The 14,721-nt window shown below is 38.7% G+C and overlaps 2 protein-coding genes across 2 annotated transcripts in view; both read right to left on the minus strand.

The window, feature by feature from the left end:
* Nucleotides 1-476: 476 nt before the first annotated feature.
* LOC127657274 (transmembrane protein 229b) lies at nucleotides 477-11,720 on the minus strand. The gene is made up of 2 exons (XM_052145999.1): nucleotides 11,573-11,720; nucleotides 477-3,922 (listed from the first exon to the last, which is right to left on the minus strand). Exon 2 carries the CDS (start codon nucleotides 3,884-3,886, stop codon nucleotides 3,314-3,316), a length of 573 nt encoding a protein of 190 aa, XP_052001959.1. The 5' UTR covers nucleotides 3,887-3,922; nucleotides 11,573-11,720; the 3' UTR covers nucleotides 477-3,313.
* A 1,437-nt stretch (nucleotides 11,721-13,157) lies between these two features.
* Nucleotides 13,158-14,721, minus strand: part of LOC127657041 (metastasis-associated protein MTA1-like) — a 78,685-nt gene continuing 77,121 nt past the window's right edge. The window contains exon 18 of the mRNA XM_052145677.1: nucleotides 13,158-14,004. The gene's annotated coding sequence lies outside the window, so the exon portion shown is untranslated. The remainder of the gene's footprint in view (nucleotides 14,005-14,721) is intronic.

The following is a 14,721-nucleotide window of genomic DNA, read 5'->3' on the forward strand; positions in this document are numbered from 1 at the left end:
AAATAGCAGAATTAACCTTTTTCCCAGTGTCAAAAATGACTCATTTAATGATCCGTGCTAAAGCAATCTTTCTAAACTCCTCCTTTAAGAGAGCCTACTCTGCTCTGATTGGTCAGATGTCCCAGTCTGTTGTGATCTACCGCTTAGTGCAGTGTTTGAGGGCGGGTCAAAGCTGTTCGCGAGACCAGAGGCGGGTTTTTTGTTTCCAAATTACTAGGTTAGTACTGGAAGTAAATCTGAAATTACTAACTACTCGACTGTGTCTCCTTGGGAAGTACTCCGGAGGCCGCATTTGTAGGCTGCATACGTCACCAAGACACTTCGAATGCAGCCTTCTTTCACGGGAGGAATGTTAATTCGCAAATTGAAGTACCTCAGTAGATGGGTGCAGAGTACATAACATGTGTAATTATATTAATATATAATGAAAATAAAGTATTAGACTAAAATTACACCTGTAAAATCTTTTTTTCTTTCTCTTTACATCATTATTACTCTCCTAAAGAGCACCTCAGACTTTGTTCCCTTCTCACTCAATGCGCTTGCGCTTGTTAACGAGTGGCGTGCTGTCATAGCAACATGTTATGTCCCGTTTGTCCTATGAAGGCTATCTCGTTTAAACGAGACTTGTTTAAATGAGGACACTTGGATACTGCAGCCTTCAAAGGACACGTCCTACCTAGCACGCAGCATTCGAAAATAGACACAGCCGTTTCAGGTGTTCAGAATCGGTTCTTTCTTTTGGGAATCAACTCCATTTGTCGTGCACTTTGATTTTTGAGACTGCCAGCATGTGGAGGCTCATGCTACTCTCCACGAACTAAGCACAACTTATCACGCGCCCCATTGAGAGCAAGAACTTATCACGACCACTAGGAGGTTACCCCATGTGACTCTACCCTCCATAGCAACCAGGCCAATTTGGTTGCTTTGGAGACCTGGCTGGAGTCACTCAGCACACCCTGCATTTGAACTGGTGACTCCAGGGGTGTTAGTTAGCATCAATATTCACTGAGCCTATAGTCCCTCTAGTGCTTATCCTCATTCAATATAAATATGGTTTTTCATTCATTTTATCACCTGCCAGGTGAACACGTTAGTTTAATCACTTTAGACCTAGCAGGATATAGCACACGTCACATGATACAAGCATAACAGTCATCTCTAAAATGTTCCCAATTTTACATCTATATTCATATTTTATTTCAGAATAATTGAAAAAAATATATATTTTGGACAGGTGTGATACCTGTGGTTTTAATACATTTATGTTTGGTTAGTAACAACAGAACAGATGTTTAACAAACTTTCTGGAAAATGAATAATCTGTAACAGTAAGTTACCATGCAGGCAATACCAAGCCAGTGAAGCAAACAGTAGCTTAAATATGCTCCAATGCCATACTTAACTTAAAAGATGAATTTTTTTATGTATGTTGACATTTTGAGTTATAGGGCCACAGTATTTCTTCCAGTCTCTTTCCATTATTTCATGACATATGAGAGATTATAATGTGGATGTGAAATGCTTTAAGAGATAGTTCACCCAAAAATGACAATTCTGTCATAATTTACTCACCTTCATGTTGATCCAAACCCATGACTCAAAAGGAACACACAAGGAGATGTTAAGACAACTTTCATTGCATCATTCTATACAATGACAGTGAATGGTGACTGAGGCTAAAAAAAATTCTAATATCTCTTTTTGTGTTCCACAAAGCAAAGAAAGTAATACGGGATTGGAAGGAACAACACATGGGTGAGTTAATAATTACAGATCTTGTTTTTTTTTTTTACCTATCTCTTTAATGTATACATTCCTGAGGTCTGTAGATCTACTTACATAAATGCCTTTATTGTGACCATCATCAGATCAAAATGACGATAAGAATCTAGCACCAGTTCACTTCATTTCCACATCCATACAACAGTGTAATCACAAGGTACCATGATGTTTGTTATAGCATCAATAAAAAAGCACCCGCACTCTATATGTGTAAAACATATTACAGTATGTGTTAAACCACATGAGGAAACAAAATGGAAGAAATTAAAGTGTTCTTGGAAGACAACGCTCATGCATGTTAATGAATATAAAAACTCAAGTACAAGTCATTGCTTTAAGGTATAGAGTACATACAATACAATATTTTATATATGATAATCATTAAATTTCTTAAAGGGATAGTTCACCTAAAAATGAAAATCCTCTTATCATTTACTCACCCTCATGCCATCCCAAATGTTTTTTTTCCTTCTTCTACAGCACCAAAACAAAGATTTTAATAAGAATATTTCAGCTCTGTAGGTTCATACAATGCAAGTGATTGTTGTCCAGACCTTTCAAGCTCCAAAAATCTCATAAAGTCAGCATAAATATAACCCATAAAACTCCAGTGGTTAAATCCATGTCTTCAGAAGTCATATATGTGAGGGTGAGAAACAGATCAAAAGTATTTTTTTACTATAAATCTATAAATTCACTTTCACATTCTTTCACTGAGGTCTTTTGGATTACTTTTATTAGGTCTTTCTGTGATTTTTGTAGTTTAAAATGTCTGGTCACTTGCATTGTATGGACCTATAGAGCTGATGTATTCTTATTAAAATCTTTCTTTGCCTTCAGCAGAATAAAGAAAGTCATACACATCTGGGATGGCATGAGGGTGAGTAAACGATGAGAGAATTTTCATTTTTGGGGGAACTGTCCCTTTAACTACATTTAGGTTTGCTTTTGTCCTAACAGTTTTTGCTACTACATACTGTATACATTATGGACACTATTTATATTCTAAAAAGGATTTGCTTCGTAAAAGCACTTGAAATATTTCCTTTCTTCTCTCTACAAGTGATGTGTCTGTGTTCCGGGTTTCCGTATTATTGAGATGGCATTCTTGAAGAAGCGCTACTCATTTGTCCCCTCCCAGAGTTTCCGAAGTGGTTGGACTGGTTGGGGATGCATGGTACTGGGATAGGTGCAGGGTTAATTCTCTGTTTGTTACCAGGTGCCACTCTTACTGACAAACCTAGAACAGCTGCTTGCTTTTGGCTAAAGTAAGGTCAGTGAGTTTTGGGCATTATTCTAGTGAAGAAATGTTTCTCCACATTAGGGGAAGTGCCAGCTGGACAAAAGATGAAACCAGACAGTTCCTCATCCAATTGTCTTTTGTCCACGCCAGCTGTTTCTGAGCAAATCTTTCCCCAAAAGCATGTAGGACAATGATTGATAGATGTGAGGATAAGAGTTGTGGGTGATGGGACAGGGTTGCGATAAACTCAGCTTTTGAGATGTGGAAAGTGGCCAACTTGCCTCAATCCAATTTCACGTACCCATAAGTACTGGTGGCCCCTCCACTGGTCCCTCTTCCTCTTCGTCCTCCTCTTCCTCCAACTCTATCCAACTGTTCCGACTGGCCAGGCTTGGTGACATCGTCAAAGCACAATCGCAGTGTGTTGCGTATCACTAGGCGCTCTACAATGAACGAGGCACAAAACCAAGGCACGGCGTACTCTGCCGTGATCAGGCCCATGAAATTATATTTAAACTCAGAGTAGTCCCAGGGACAAGCGTTGAACTGCGTTAGTAGCAGACCTGTCCCAAATTCCCAGAAGTATGTCCACAATGTGTAAATGATGCAGCGGAGAAGGACGTTGCATCGGTCCCGCAGACACAGATACATGCGTTCTACAATCAGAATGCATGTCCCGTAGATGAAGAGTGCCCAGACGCTCGTCACACCAGGAAACTTCCAGTTGCAGTTGACCACAAACTCCCAGGCAGCCGTGAACATGACTTCGCAGAAGTAGCCATGGATGGCATACAGGTACCACCGAGAGAGGGCAGTAAGGGGCTCAGGGTTCACCGTGGTTGCCATGATGACCATCTTCCTCCTTTAATTTTGACGTGTGAATATATTAGGCTTCAGTAGGAAAAGAAAAAACAGCATGTTACAAATCCACCTGCTACTGCAACTAAGGCTACATTCAAAATGCAATACTAGTGCGCTGCTTACCGCATACTGTATACACTGCCTACTGCCTAATATTATTTTAAAAAGTATGTGAAACATTAAGAACTATGACACCCTTAACATTTGAAACAGTAGTCTGCTACAATGTTGTCATGTGTTCAACTTGCACGTTTAATTCAGTAAGAAGCGCCCAGTTATCACCTCGGAAATCGAAACAGTAACTTTGCATTTGGAATCCAGTTTTGTGTAAAATGGGTATACATGGAAATTGACCCTTTTCACAGACGGTGATGACGCGTTTCTACCTTTTTAGCAGCATAATTCAAAAAATTCATAATTGAAATTTTTTTTTTGTGGTAAATTAAAAATTGCAGAAATGATTAAGTACATTCTACATTGAATAAGTTATTCTAAACGTAACTAGAAATATGAAGTGAACTCTACATTTGTGCTCAATTCAAACATGTACAAATTAATACTCTAGCTTATAAGTAAATATTTATGATTGTTTGTAACTTTAGGATTGATACATGATGACGCATTGTTAAGTAGAAAAGCTTGTCAAATTTATTCGCTAATTTGAGTAAATTTCACAGGTAAATAAAACAAGTAGAGCTGTCAGAATTAACGTGTTAAGACATGCTATTTATTAAAAAAGTTTAACGCATTAATTGTACAATACAAACCAGCATAAACACTTTTTGGAAAGGCGGAACCTTTGTAATGTGTCCACCCGGAGTCGTTACACTTACACACTTCACAACACATCGGTATTTTAGAGCTCCTTGCAACACACACACCAAAGCCCTTAAAACAAGGCAAGCCTACAAGCTTAGATATTCTATGGGCGATACTATCATAGCACACTAGTTCACCATTATGCTCTCTCCTATGATAGAGCCGTGGAGGTTGTTATCTCAATAAATAAAAAATCTCTGCACACACATACAACAGTGCATCCGATTCTAAAGTATCGATACTGATGTGGTATCAAGAATATCATTCCTCACATAAAAATATCGATTCTGATGGGTTTTGTTTTTTAAAAGTGATCTTATTACTTAGATAACATGAATATTAATGGATCTCATAAACTTCAAAGTGGAAAAAAATTATTATATGGGTGACTTGTTGCTTGTTGGAAGGCTTTGTTTGGAAAATGTTAATAAAGCATTATATTGTTAAATATTGTTTTATTTTCTTTCCTTAAATGGAAACCCAATTTCCCTACCATCCAACCCAACGGAGCAGCGTTGGCTATCCGCCGGGGGACGGAGGAGCCCGGCCGCCTGAGAGTGGAGGAATGGCCGCCAACCGTGAGGGGAGGATGGGCTCCCGCCTGCAGAAGTCAGGGCCACTGGCAGGGGTGAAGGAGATCCCTACCGGCCGCTAAAACACGGTGGGTTCAGAATAGACTGCAGACAACGAGTGGGGAGTGGCTTCTGGCCGACCGTCTGGAGCAGGAGAACCACTGCCAGGGGCGGGGTAAACCCCTACCGTCCACCAAAAACGTGGAGGGGCGTTCTGTCTACCAGGGGATGGAGGACTGCCTGGGGAGGCATGGCTGTCGTCCACTAGAGGGTGGAGGAGTGGCCGAGGACCACTCCTCCACCGTATCGGAGAACCGGCGAGTATGATTTTTTTCCCTCTCTCTCTCTCTCCCGCTCCGTGTTGGCCTTTGCCTCTCATTCTTTTGTTGTTGTTGTTGTTGTTGTTTCCCTCCCCTTGTCACCCTCCCAGGTCTGAAGAAGGAAGGGGGGGGGGTGTACGTCATGCCGGGGGATCCCCGGCCTTTAAGGAAAGTAGGAGGAGTGTGGCAGGGAGAAGGGCGTGGGCAAGTCATGAAGCTGCACACCCAGTCCCTAATCAGGCTAATCAAGCCCTCGAGAGGGATAAAGTAAATGGTAAATGGTCTGCATGGTCTTATATAGCGCCTTTTTAACCTTAGCGGTATTCAAAGCGCTTTATACTGCGTCTCATTCAGGGCTGGACTGGTAATCTGGCATACCGGGCATTTTCCCAGTGGGACGAAGGCACTTTGGGGCCGATCAAGGGCCGACTGGCCATCGGGAGAACCGAGCGGGCCATTGGGTCAGCCACAAAACAGTACCGCGATATGTAGAAAAGGACAGCGAATACCACCCCACTCAACTTTTTGGCTAGTTGCTATGTAAAATCCCAGGCCGATTTCTCTTCCCAGTTCAGCCCTGGTCTCATTCACCCATTCACACACACTCACACACCAATGACGGCAGAGCTGCCATGCAAGGTGCTAGATGTTACAGTGTCAAATTTCCTGATTAACTACAAAACATTATACGATTAATCGCAATTAAAAATGTTAATCAACTGACAGCGCTAAAAATAAGTACATTTTAGTTACATTTTCAAAGCTGGTGTTCCCAGCATGCACTGGGCTTGAATAATTCATTCTGTTATTTTTAAAGTTTAATGACGTTTTCACCATTCACTTGCATTGTTTGGACATTCAGAGCTGAAATATTCTTCTAAAAATCAGTTTTTCTTCTTTAGAAGAAAAGAAAGCACATTTTGGATGGCATGAGTATGTAAATGATGAGAGAATTTTCATTTTCAAAAATGTGCATACCCATACACTTGCATTGTGAGGAACAACAGAGCTGAAATATTATTCAAAAATTATTCTACATTTGTGTTCAGCAGAAGATAGAAAGTCATACACATCTGGAATGGCATGAGGGTGAGTAAATGACGAGAGAATTTTTGGTTGAACTATCCCTTTATGTAATGGATACAGGATTTGTCAATTGTTTGGCTATGTAAAACCTCAGATCTATTGTTAAGGAAAACTTACATATTTCATTATCATACGGAAACCTTTTGGGAATTGTTTTTAAGGAATCTGATCCAAATAGTCTATTTTCACAAAGTCAGAAGCAGGGTATGAATAAGTGAATGTATGTGTAATAAATGTGTAAATATCTATAGCTTTTAAAAAACATATTAAATAATATTTATTACTTTCAAATAATATCTTCAATCAAATATTTGAAGTTTTTAGTCTTTTTTTATTTTAAGAATGAGGGACTGTGGGTGCTATAAATAACACTATATTGCATGTCATACTTAAAATGTTGTATCAGTACAATTCCTTAAGAGTGCAGTTCCTTGTGCTAAGAGGGTGACAATCTCCACTCTAATGGAATGGCCATTATGAAATATTAATCTATGCACTGAGATAAGACACAGCTCTTTTACCACATCAGAAGACACAAGTGCTCAGGCATCCAGGCAATGTAGAGATATTTAGAAATGTCTAAAGCAGAGACCCATGTTATGGTGTTTACATGAGCATGTATCCCATCCCCCCATTCAGTGGCCTTGCAGTCAGCATTCATATTGATCACCCTCTGCCAAACCCCTATTGACCTTCTCAGGAACCTGGACAGTCACTGATGTCAGTCCGGGCATCACTCTGCTAGACAGACAAAGAAGCATAGCTGCACAGATCAGCATCAATGCAGAATAACTGCTGTGGATCTGAAAGTGCTGGTTTGACATTGCGTGAGGACAGGTTATGTCTTGCTGACAGAGAATCTTTGTGCAACCAATTAAAAAAGAGCAATTGATTGACTGCTGCCTGGATATTGTTTAGTGGGATTGACCTAAATCAAGTGGAAGGATGTCTCTCAGGAAACCTGCCAAGAATGGGTCTAGTCACATCCATATCCCAAGAATTGGCTTCCTTTTTCAATATCAACTATGCACCTGCCAAGAGTACAAAGGCATGTCAATGACAGGGACAATATTTGATAACTTCCTTCTTAAGTGCACTGGAATGACTGGCTCTGATGCAATTTTGCTGCTGCTATTTCTAGAGGTGACTGATGAGGGCTCTGTTCTCTTGCCATGAGTTCACTCCACACTGCACCAATATAAATGGCAATGGATCAATAGCGCACAGTGCTCAATTACTCCTAGACAGCATCTTGGCTCCAGCTTGCACACAGCCTTCATTCTTCTCATCAGGTTATGAGCGGTGCTGATGTGCCTCCAAAGAGCTGTTAGGTGATGATCATGTTTCATATGGAGGAAGAACCAGTTTCATTCAATGCTTTAGCATGAGGCAGACAATTCATCCTGAGTTTCAGCACTGTTAGGGCGTTTAATGAGACTCAAATGAAATAAAATGCAAAATAATGGTAGTAAGAAGGGGTAAATGATAAGGAGGGACTAAAAGAGTCAAATTAAAAAGATTTTTGTACATTTAAAGGAATGTTCCAGGTTCAAAACAACAGCATGCATAATGTTGATTACCACAACAAAATATATAATAATTTTGAATCGACTCTCGTTTATTTTATATATTTATATCATTTATTTTTTATGTCCTCCCTTTGTCTCCCTTTGTCTGATTTCTGAATATTTTTTTTATTGTAAAGTGTCCTTGAGCTTTGGAAAGGTGCTATAGAAATAAAAAGTATTATTATTCTTAAAGAAACATGCAATTCAGGGACACAGGGTTTTGTTGTCAAGACAACGAAGTTGTAAAATTGGATATATCTTTACACAGAAAAGGTTAAGCAAGCCATTTTATCACATTAAAATCATGATAACATTTAACAGTTTCATGTTTACACCTTGGGGCTACACTTTTGAAAAGGTGTAAGGTTTTGAATTTATGGAATTGCCCTATTCACTTTCATTGTGAGTGCTTTTTAAAAAATAGAGGAATGAGTCAAAAATGTTTTATATATATATATATGTTATATATGTAGTGTTAGTCAGCTTGCTGAAAATAATGGGAATTGTGGTCAAATACCTCCTGTTTCATCTGTGTAAAAATAGCCGTCTGAGTATTTCGCGGTTGCCGGTGCGCAAGAGTGATTCACTACAGAAACGGTTCTCTCCTCAACAATGTTGATTACATCTCCGCACAACGCAAAATCTCCAGTATCAAGTAAGCACCTTGAGTATGTTTTTGATTACTCCATCTGTTGTCTTAACTGTGATAAGCCTTAAAGCTGAAGCTGTTAGTTTAATTGTATTTCCCAGCTGTAATGTTGTAGTAGTAATCCGTGCGATCATGAAGTCAAAAACAATACCGATGACTTCAAAGAATCCACTCGCTGACTCTGACTTGCAAGCACGTACTCAACGCACTTCAAACTTTACCTTCTCATAGTACAAAAAAATATATTTTTTCGCCACCTGCTAGCTAAAATCTTTAATATAGCAGAAAAAACACTCATCTAGCCCTTTTAAACATCTGCGCTGCTTTTAAACTTTAGTTTACAAATCCATGAACTCAAGAAATCAGTGCTCATGAAATATCTCTCGTACAATCAGATTAGAGGACCGGAACTAACTGTTGTATAATATTATATAATATCGTTGTTATAGCCACCCACACAATGTCTGGGTAAGATTAAAAGTCAAATTTGAGAATGAACAATTTTACATGCACGTTCTTACGCAGACAACGTTTGGTCATGTGAATGCATTAAACGGCTTTCCTTCATTGGCGTAAGTTCACAAACCGCTTAAGAATAAATCTGTCGGCTCACGTACATTTTTGCCCATTACCCTGATTTTGCGTTGCATTTAAACACCTAAACCGGCATTCTTACCATCTTATCCAATGTACGCAAGTGTTGTGCGCATGTCTCTTCACAGTTTGACTTAAAAATCTCATGTAAACACAGTTTTCTTGTTTTTTCAGATTTGTTATTATGCTGATTTTTGCATATTGGTGTGAACGAAACAGGCTCAATCTGAGACCTTCCACATATGAAAGCAATACAGACTCTTAAAAAAGTGTAAAACATATTTGTGATTTTTAGCAAATATATTTAGATTGCCCTACAGAAAAGTAATGTCGCTATCCTCTGGTTCAGAGATGGTGACAGATGCTAGTAGCATTACCATAGTGCTTTCTATACCATGGCACTGTATGATCGCCATATTAATGTACCACAGTATTTGCATAGTACTACCATGATACATGTCCATTAAACATGGTACTTTGTTTGTGTGAAATTCTTTGTCTCACTGTACTGCTTTATTTCAAGTGATTCTGGAGCAGTCCTATCACCTCAGTGTCTTACATTAGACAAACAAAGGACCACAAGTGTGTCCCTGACCCTCTAGACGTCCTCACGTATGGGGATTTGCCAAGAGATTAGCAACTTCTGAGCCTTAATAAAGAGGTTTAGTCACATGGCTGCTGCACCAAGGCCACAATGATGTTAAATAAGGCCGACAAGCCAAGACGCCTTTGATTCTGAATCCTTACAAAGATTCCACCAGCCACATATTGCGTGACCAATATTTGCTGTAATTGCACGTTTTTAAATGCTATCAGATTGAGATGTGAACAAGTTAAACTATGTGTAATGCAATGGAGCTGATCTGACACACTAAATCCGCAGTTTTCATCAACTGAGCTTTGAGTGTCTTTGATCTCACACTGCTGATGTAAGTGGGGGCTTCAGCTTAGCAGTATGAAATATGAGGACAGAGTCAGAGTAGTAAAAATCGACCTGGCTGAACTATCCTAGAACGACCTCTTAAAGGGCACGCAATCGTGTTTATGCACGTTTTGCCCTATTGCACATTAGTAGGTGATTGAAGATGGGAGAAGAGAGGGAGGCAATGGCATTGGCCTGCACCATGTCAAATTCCACATTCGTGTGAAGAATTTGAACTTTTAGGTCTGTTTTGTCAGGGGCAGTTCACATCAAACTCGTTCTTGCGCTCTCTCTCTCTCTCTCTCTCTCTCTCTCTATATATATATAAACGCAGGGCCACGAACGCAGGACACATTTGAACAGTTGAAGTGCTTTTAACTTGACACGGCAAGCCTTTGCATCGAAAAACAATTGAGAAACAGCGCGGAGAGTATCAAAAGCGCGGAGAGACTCAAAAGCAATTTCGGTGTGAACGGCCCCTCAGAATACTGTCAATTTTGCGATATGGGCTGACCTAATTATCATCTCAGATGCTAATATAAACAGAAATGTTTAGGATGTGTAAATTTGATGGCTTTTCGTCATGACAGGGGCACCGGTCGAATGCGCAGCGCAGGCCTTCATGACAACTGACCACTGCAGCGCTGCGCAGACACAGTTCACAGAACTGCAACAACTTAAACGCTGAAGAATCCGCGTCCACGATGTTTTATACAATTTTGCATTATGACTCGCGACTCTGACGGCATGCTTTTGGAGCATTGCTTTTACCTCTTAGAAAAATTACACCATGCATAATGGTGCATAAAAGTTCGGACATCGAAGAAACGATCTCGGCAGGAGCGACATCACAAATAGTTAACCAAGTTGTTGCGTAATTAAATATTTGAGTGAAAATGAATGAGTTTAGGATGTAAAACGTGACGGAGATGCCAACACTGACTTGCTCTTTCATCTACTTCGATACAACCGCCGAAAAAAGCCGAGCCGATGTCCCAGATAATGTTTACAGAACAAGCATACAACAATTTACACACAGAAATTAATAAGGCCGGTTTACTGTGACTCTACCTGAGTGGATTTTGGAGATAATCGATGCAGGAAACCACATTGAGTCAAACAGAACATCCTAAAAGCCGGCGAAACTTACCGGATCATTCCTCCGCCGCCGAAGCTCGAGACGAACCGGGTATCTGCGAATGCATTTAGGTTTAAAACATAACACAGAAAATTGATTACTGTACCCGGTTCGGTCTCTTGCTCTCTCCCCTCTACTGTCCGCTGATAAGTGACATTTTACTCCAACGCTGGCTGTATCTCAAAACCCAGTGAGCTGCCTAACTAGTAGGCAGCTTTTTTGGCCCTCATAAGCACAAATCACACCCACGCAGGTCGGCTGACGGAAAAAGCGCCAGTGATTCCCGAAAATGCAGCAAGCTCATATGATGCCTAAAATGCTGTCTAGTTAGGCAGCTCACTCGGTTTCGAGACACGGCCATAGACTCTGCTCAAGCGCCCACTTTTAACCATTTCACTTCTTTGTTTTGAAGAACAATTTAGTAGGATGGAATTTCCAACATCAGCATCTTCCTTGTCATAATGAATGAGGCCTGATGACACTGAAATGATGCACTGATACGGTATGTACGTGTAAGGTAATATTACTCTTACATATTTAACATTGGAATCATATAACCTCTTTTATTAACACTTAAAGGAATATTCCATGTTCAGTAAAAGTTGAGCTCAATCGACAGCATTTGTGGCATAATGTTGATTACCACATAAATAATCCCTCCTTTAAAAAAAAAAAAAAAGAAAAAAAAATGTAGGTTACAGTGAGGCACTTACAATGGAAGTGAATGGGCATCTTTAAAATGCTTGTTTAAAAAAAATATAGCTAAAAGATGTAAATATGCGTGTTAAAATGATTTTAGTGTGATTAAGTCACTAATCATTTCTGTGTCGAGTTATAGCCAATTTTACAGCTTTGTTGCAATGACGACGCAACGGCGTAAACATTAAAATGACCATAAGCAAGACAATTTAAATGTTACAGCTCAAATAATGAGTTTTAGTGGAGGAATTAATGTAAATGCTCTAATACAATTAGAATCCATTTCTGCCATTCACTTCCATTATATGTGCCTCATTTTAACTTTAAATTTTGCTTTTTTTTTTTTTTAACCAACTTTGGTAATCAAAATTATGCCACAACTGCTATTGAACCCAGAATATTCCTTTAATAGGTCATCGTTTGGCTGAAAGCTACGGTTTGTATCAATTGGTATACATTTACATTTAGAAGAATAGCAATTTATCACAGACATTAAGTTTATCAAACCCTCTTTAGCTTTTGTGCAATGAAATTATTTTTTTAGTAACTTGATTTATATTTAATATAAACAGATGCCCGGGTATAAACAAATCTACTAAAGTGTTAACTTTTAGATACCATTTTTGGTATATCAACAGTCAAAAACAGTACATAAATCTTTGTGAAATTCCTTTAACATTTATCATGGAAATTGTTTTTATTTTTAAGAACACTTATTTGTGTGATGAGTGAGAGAAGCTCTCTATTGCCCTAAAGATATCAATATTTTATAAGCCAACTGCAGAGTAAACTGGGTTGAATCACATATCCCATTCCTGAAGCTGTCTGTTTCCAAGTGCTGCAACTGAAATATTGGTGTAAATGTGAGGAATAACAAACACCACACTCGTATCCAGGCTTATTCTTAAGAAGGTGCATCATTGTATTAATGGGGTAGTACCTTATCAGAGATCCCAGTATCTCTAGACAACTCTCTATTTATGCAGGAGAGAAGAGCTAGAGATGTTTCCTTACAAAAAGACATTTTCAAAGAAGATGCTGTGCATGGCAAATCCATTACAACAAGCTTTGATAACCACCAGAGGCCCAAAATACACCACTGTACAATAACACCTCCCTCCTGATTTGATTTACATATTCACAAAAGAGAAATTACATATAGAAGCATAGTTGCAATACTCATGTAAAAGGTAGAAAAAGAAAGTTCAAATTGTCTTTCTGAATAATTTAAACCTCTGCTGTGGCAGGACAGGCTAACAGAACCGGAGAATACAAGCATCCAAACGAAGAGAAACAGAAGTCATATTTAGTCCTTCATGTTCGTGTGGATCTGACATGATGAAAACAATGCAAGAGACAAAAAAGACAGTTCGTCCCACCTTTACATTATGGTTTGGGAGCAAGCTGTTTCAAGAAACGTTCAAGATACTTAAATTTTATCATCCACAAGTCATTAAAAATAAAATGGTTATACTTGATAAAAAAAAAAGACAGTAATAATAATTGTAATAATAATTACAATGACAGAAGTAACAGCTGATAGTAAATAATAATCAGTCCTATACAATCAGGTCAGTCCTGCTATTGGCCGCAGGCTCTTGTAACCCATGGAGTTGTCAGGGCTTTGTAGTCTTTTTAATGGCTTCAGCTATAAAAATGGGCCGCTTGGACAGGGCATGCTGACCGCAGGTCTTTTCTGAGGTCCATCTGGTACTGAGAGCTGAAAAGAAAATCTCTCAAGTCACCTGTAAATTGAGCATAAGAGAGATTTTGTCAGTTTTAAGCCATCAGAGACTATAATAAAACAAGACTTTTAGTGAGAATTTTTGCCTGAATGTGTTGGGAGAGTTGCATGTTGAGACAAAGGCCTCATTCGTGTAATTAGAATTTTTTTTATATAAATACTTTGCATGGGCAATAAAAGACTGCAATCCATAACCAATACCATATTTTCAAGAATACAAAATCACATTGTTTTCTTTCTTTTTTCTTTTTTGTCATTGTAAAGGTCAGGCGACTTCTAAAAAGAGACTTCTTTATATGTAATCAGGGTATCTGCAGTTTTAAAGGACTGAAATGTAAGACTATTTAAGGTTAAATAAAATGTAAAACATTAAGACCACTTTCGCAATGAAACAAATGGTTTAAAAACACATTACATAATGAATTAGCGGGGCAATACAAAATCACTGAGGATGGATGTCTCCAGACAAGTTTATTATATTATATTGTGCATATTATGTGGGTTCTTTAAATAATATTATTTGATATAATCAGTGCTGTCAGTCAACAGAACATTTTAAATCGCATATGTTTTTGTAGTTAATCGCGATTAATCACATATTTTGAAAGTGCAGAAACTTGACACTATATACACACACCTGTCAAAATGCATTTATTTCCATCTTAGGAAAGAAAACAACAATATGTAACAATAATAATAACGATTTATTAACATTTTC

This window comes from Xyrauchen texanus, chromosome 16, assembly GCF_025860055.1.
Source record: "Xyrauchen texanus isolate HMW12.3.18 chromosome 16, RBS_HiC_50CHRs, whole genome shotgun sequence".
NCBI classification, from domain to species: domain Eukaryota; kingdom Metazoa; phylum Chordata; class Actinopteri; order Cypriniformes; family Catostomidae; genus Xyrauchen; species Xyrauchen texanus.

Bases quoted from the DNA above. Each gene is read 5' to 3' on its own strand.
- LOC127657274 (XM_052145999.1), bottom strand. From the start codon at position 3,886: ATGGTCATCATGGCAACCACGGTGAACCCTGAGCCCCTTACTGCCCTC.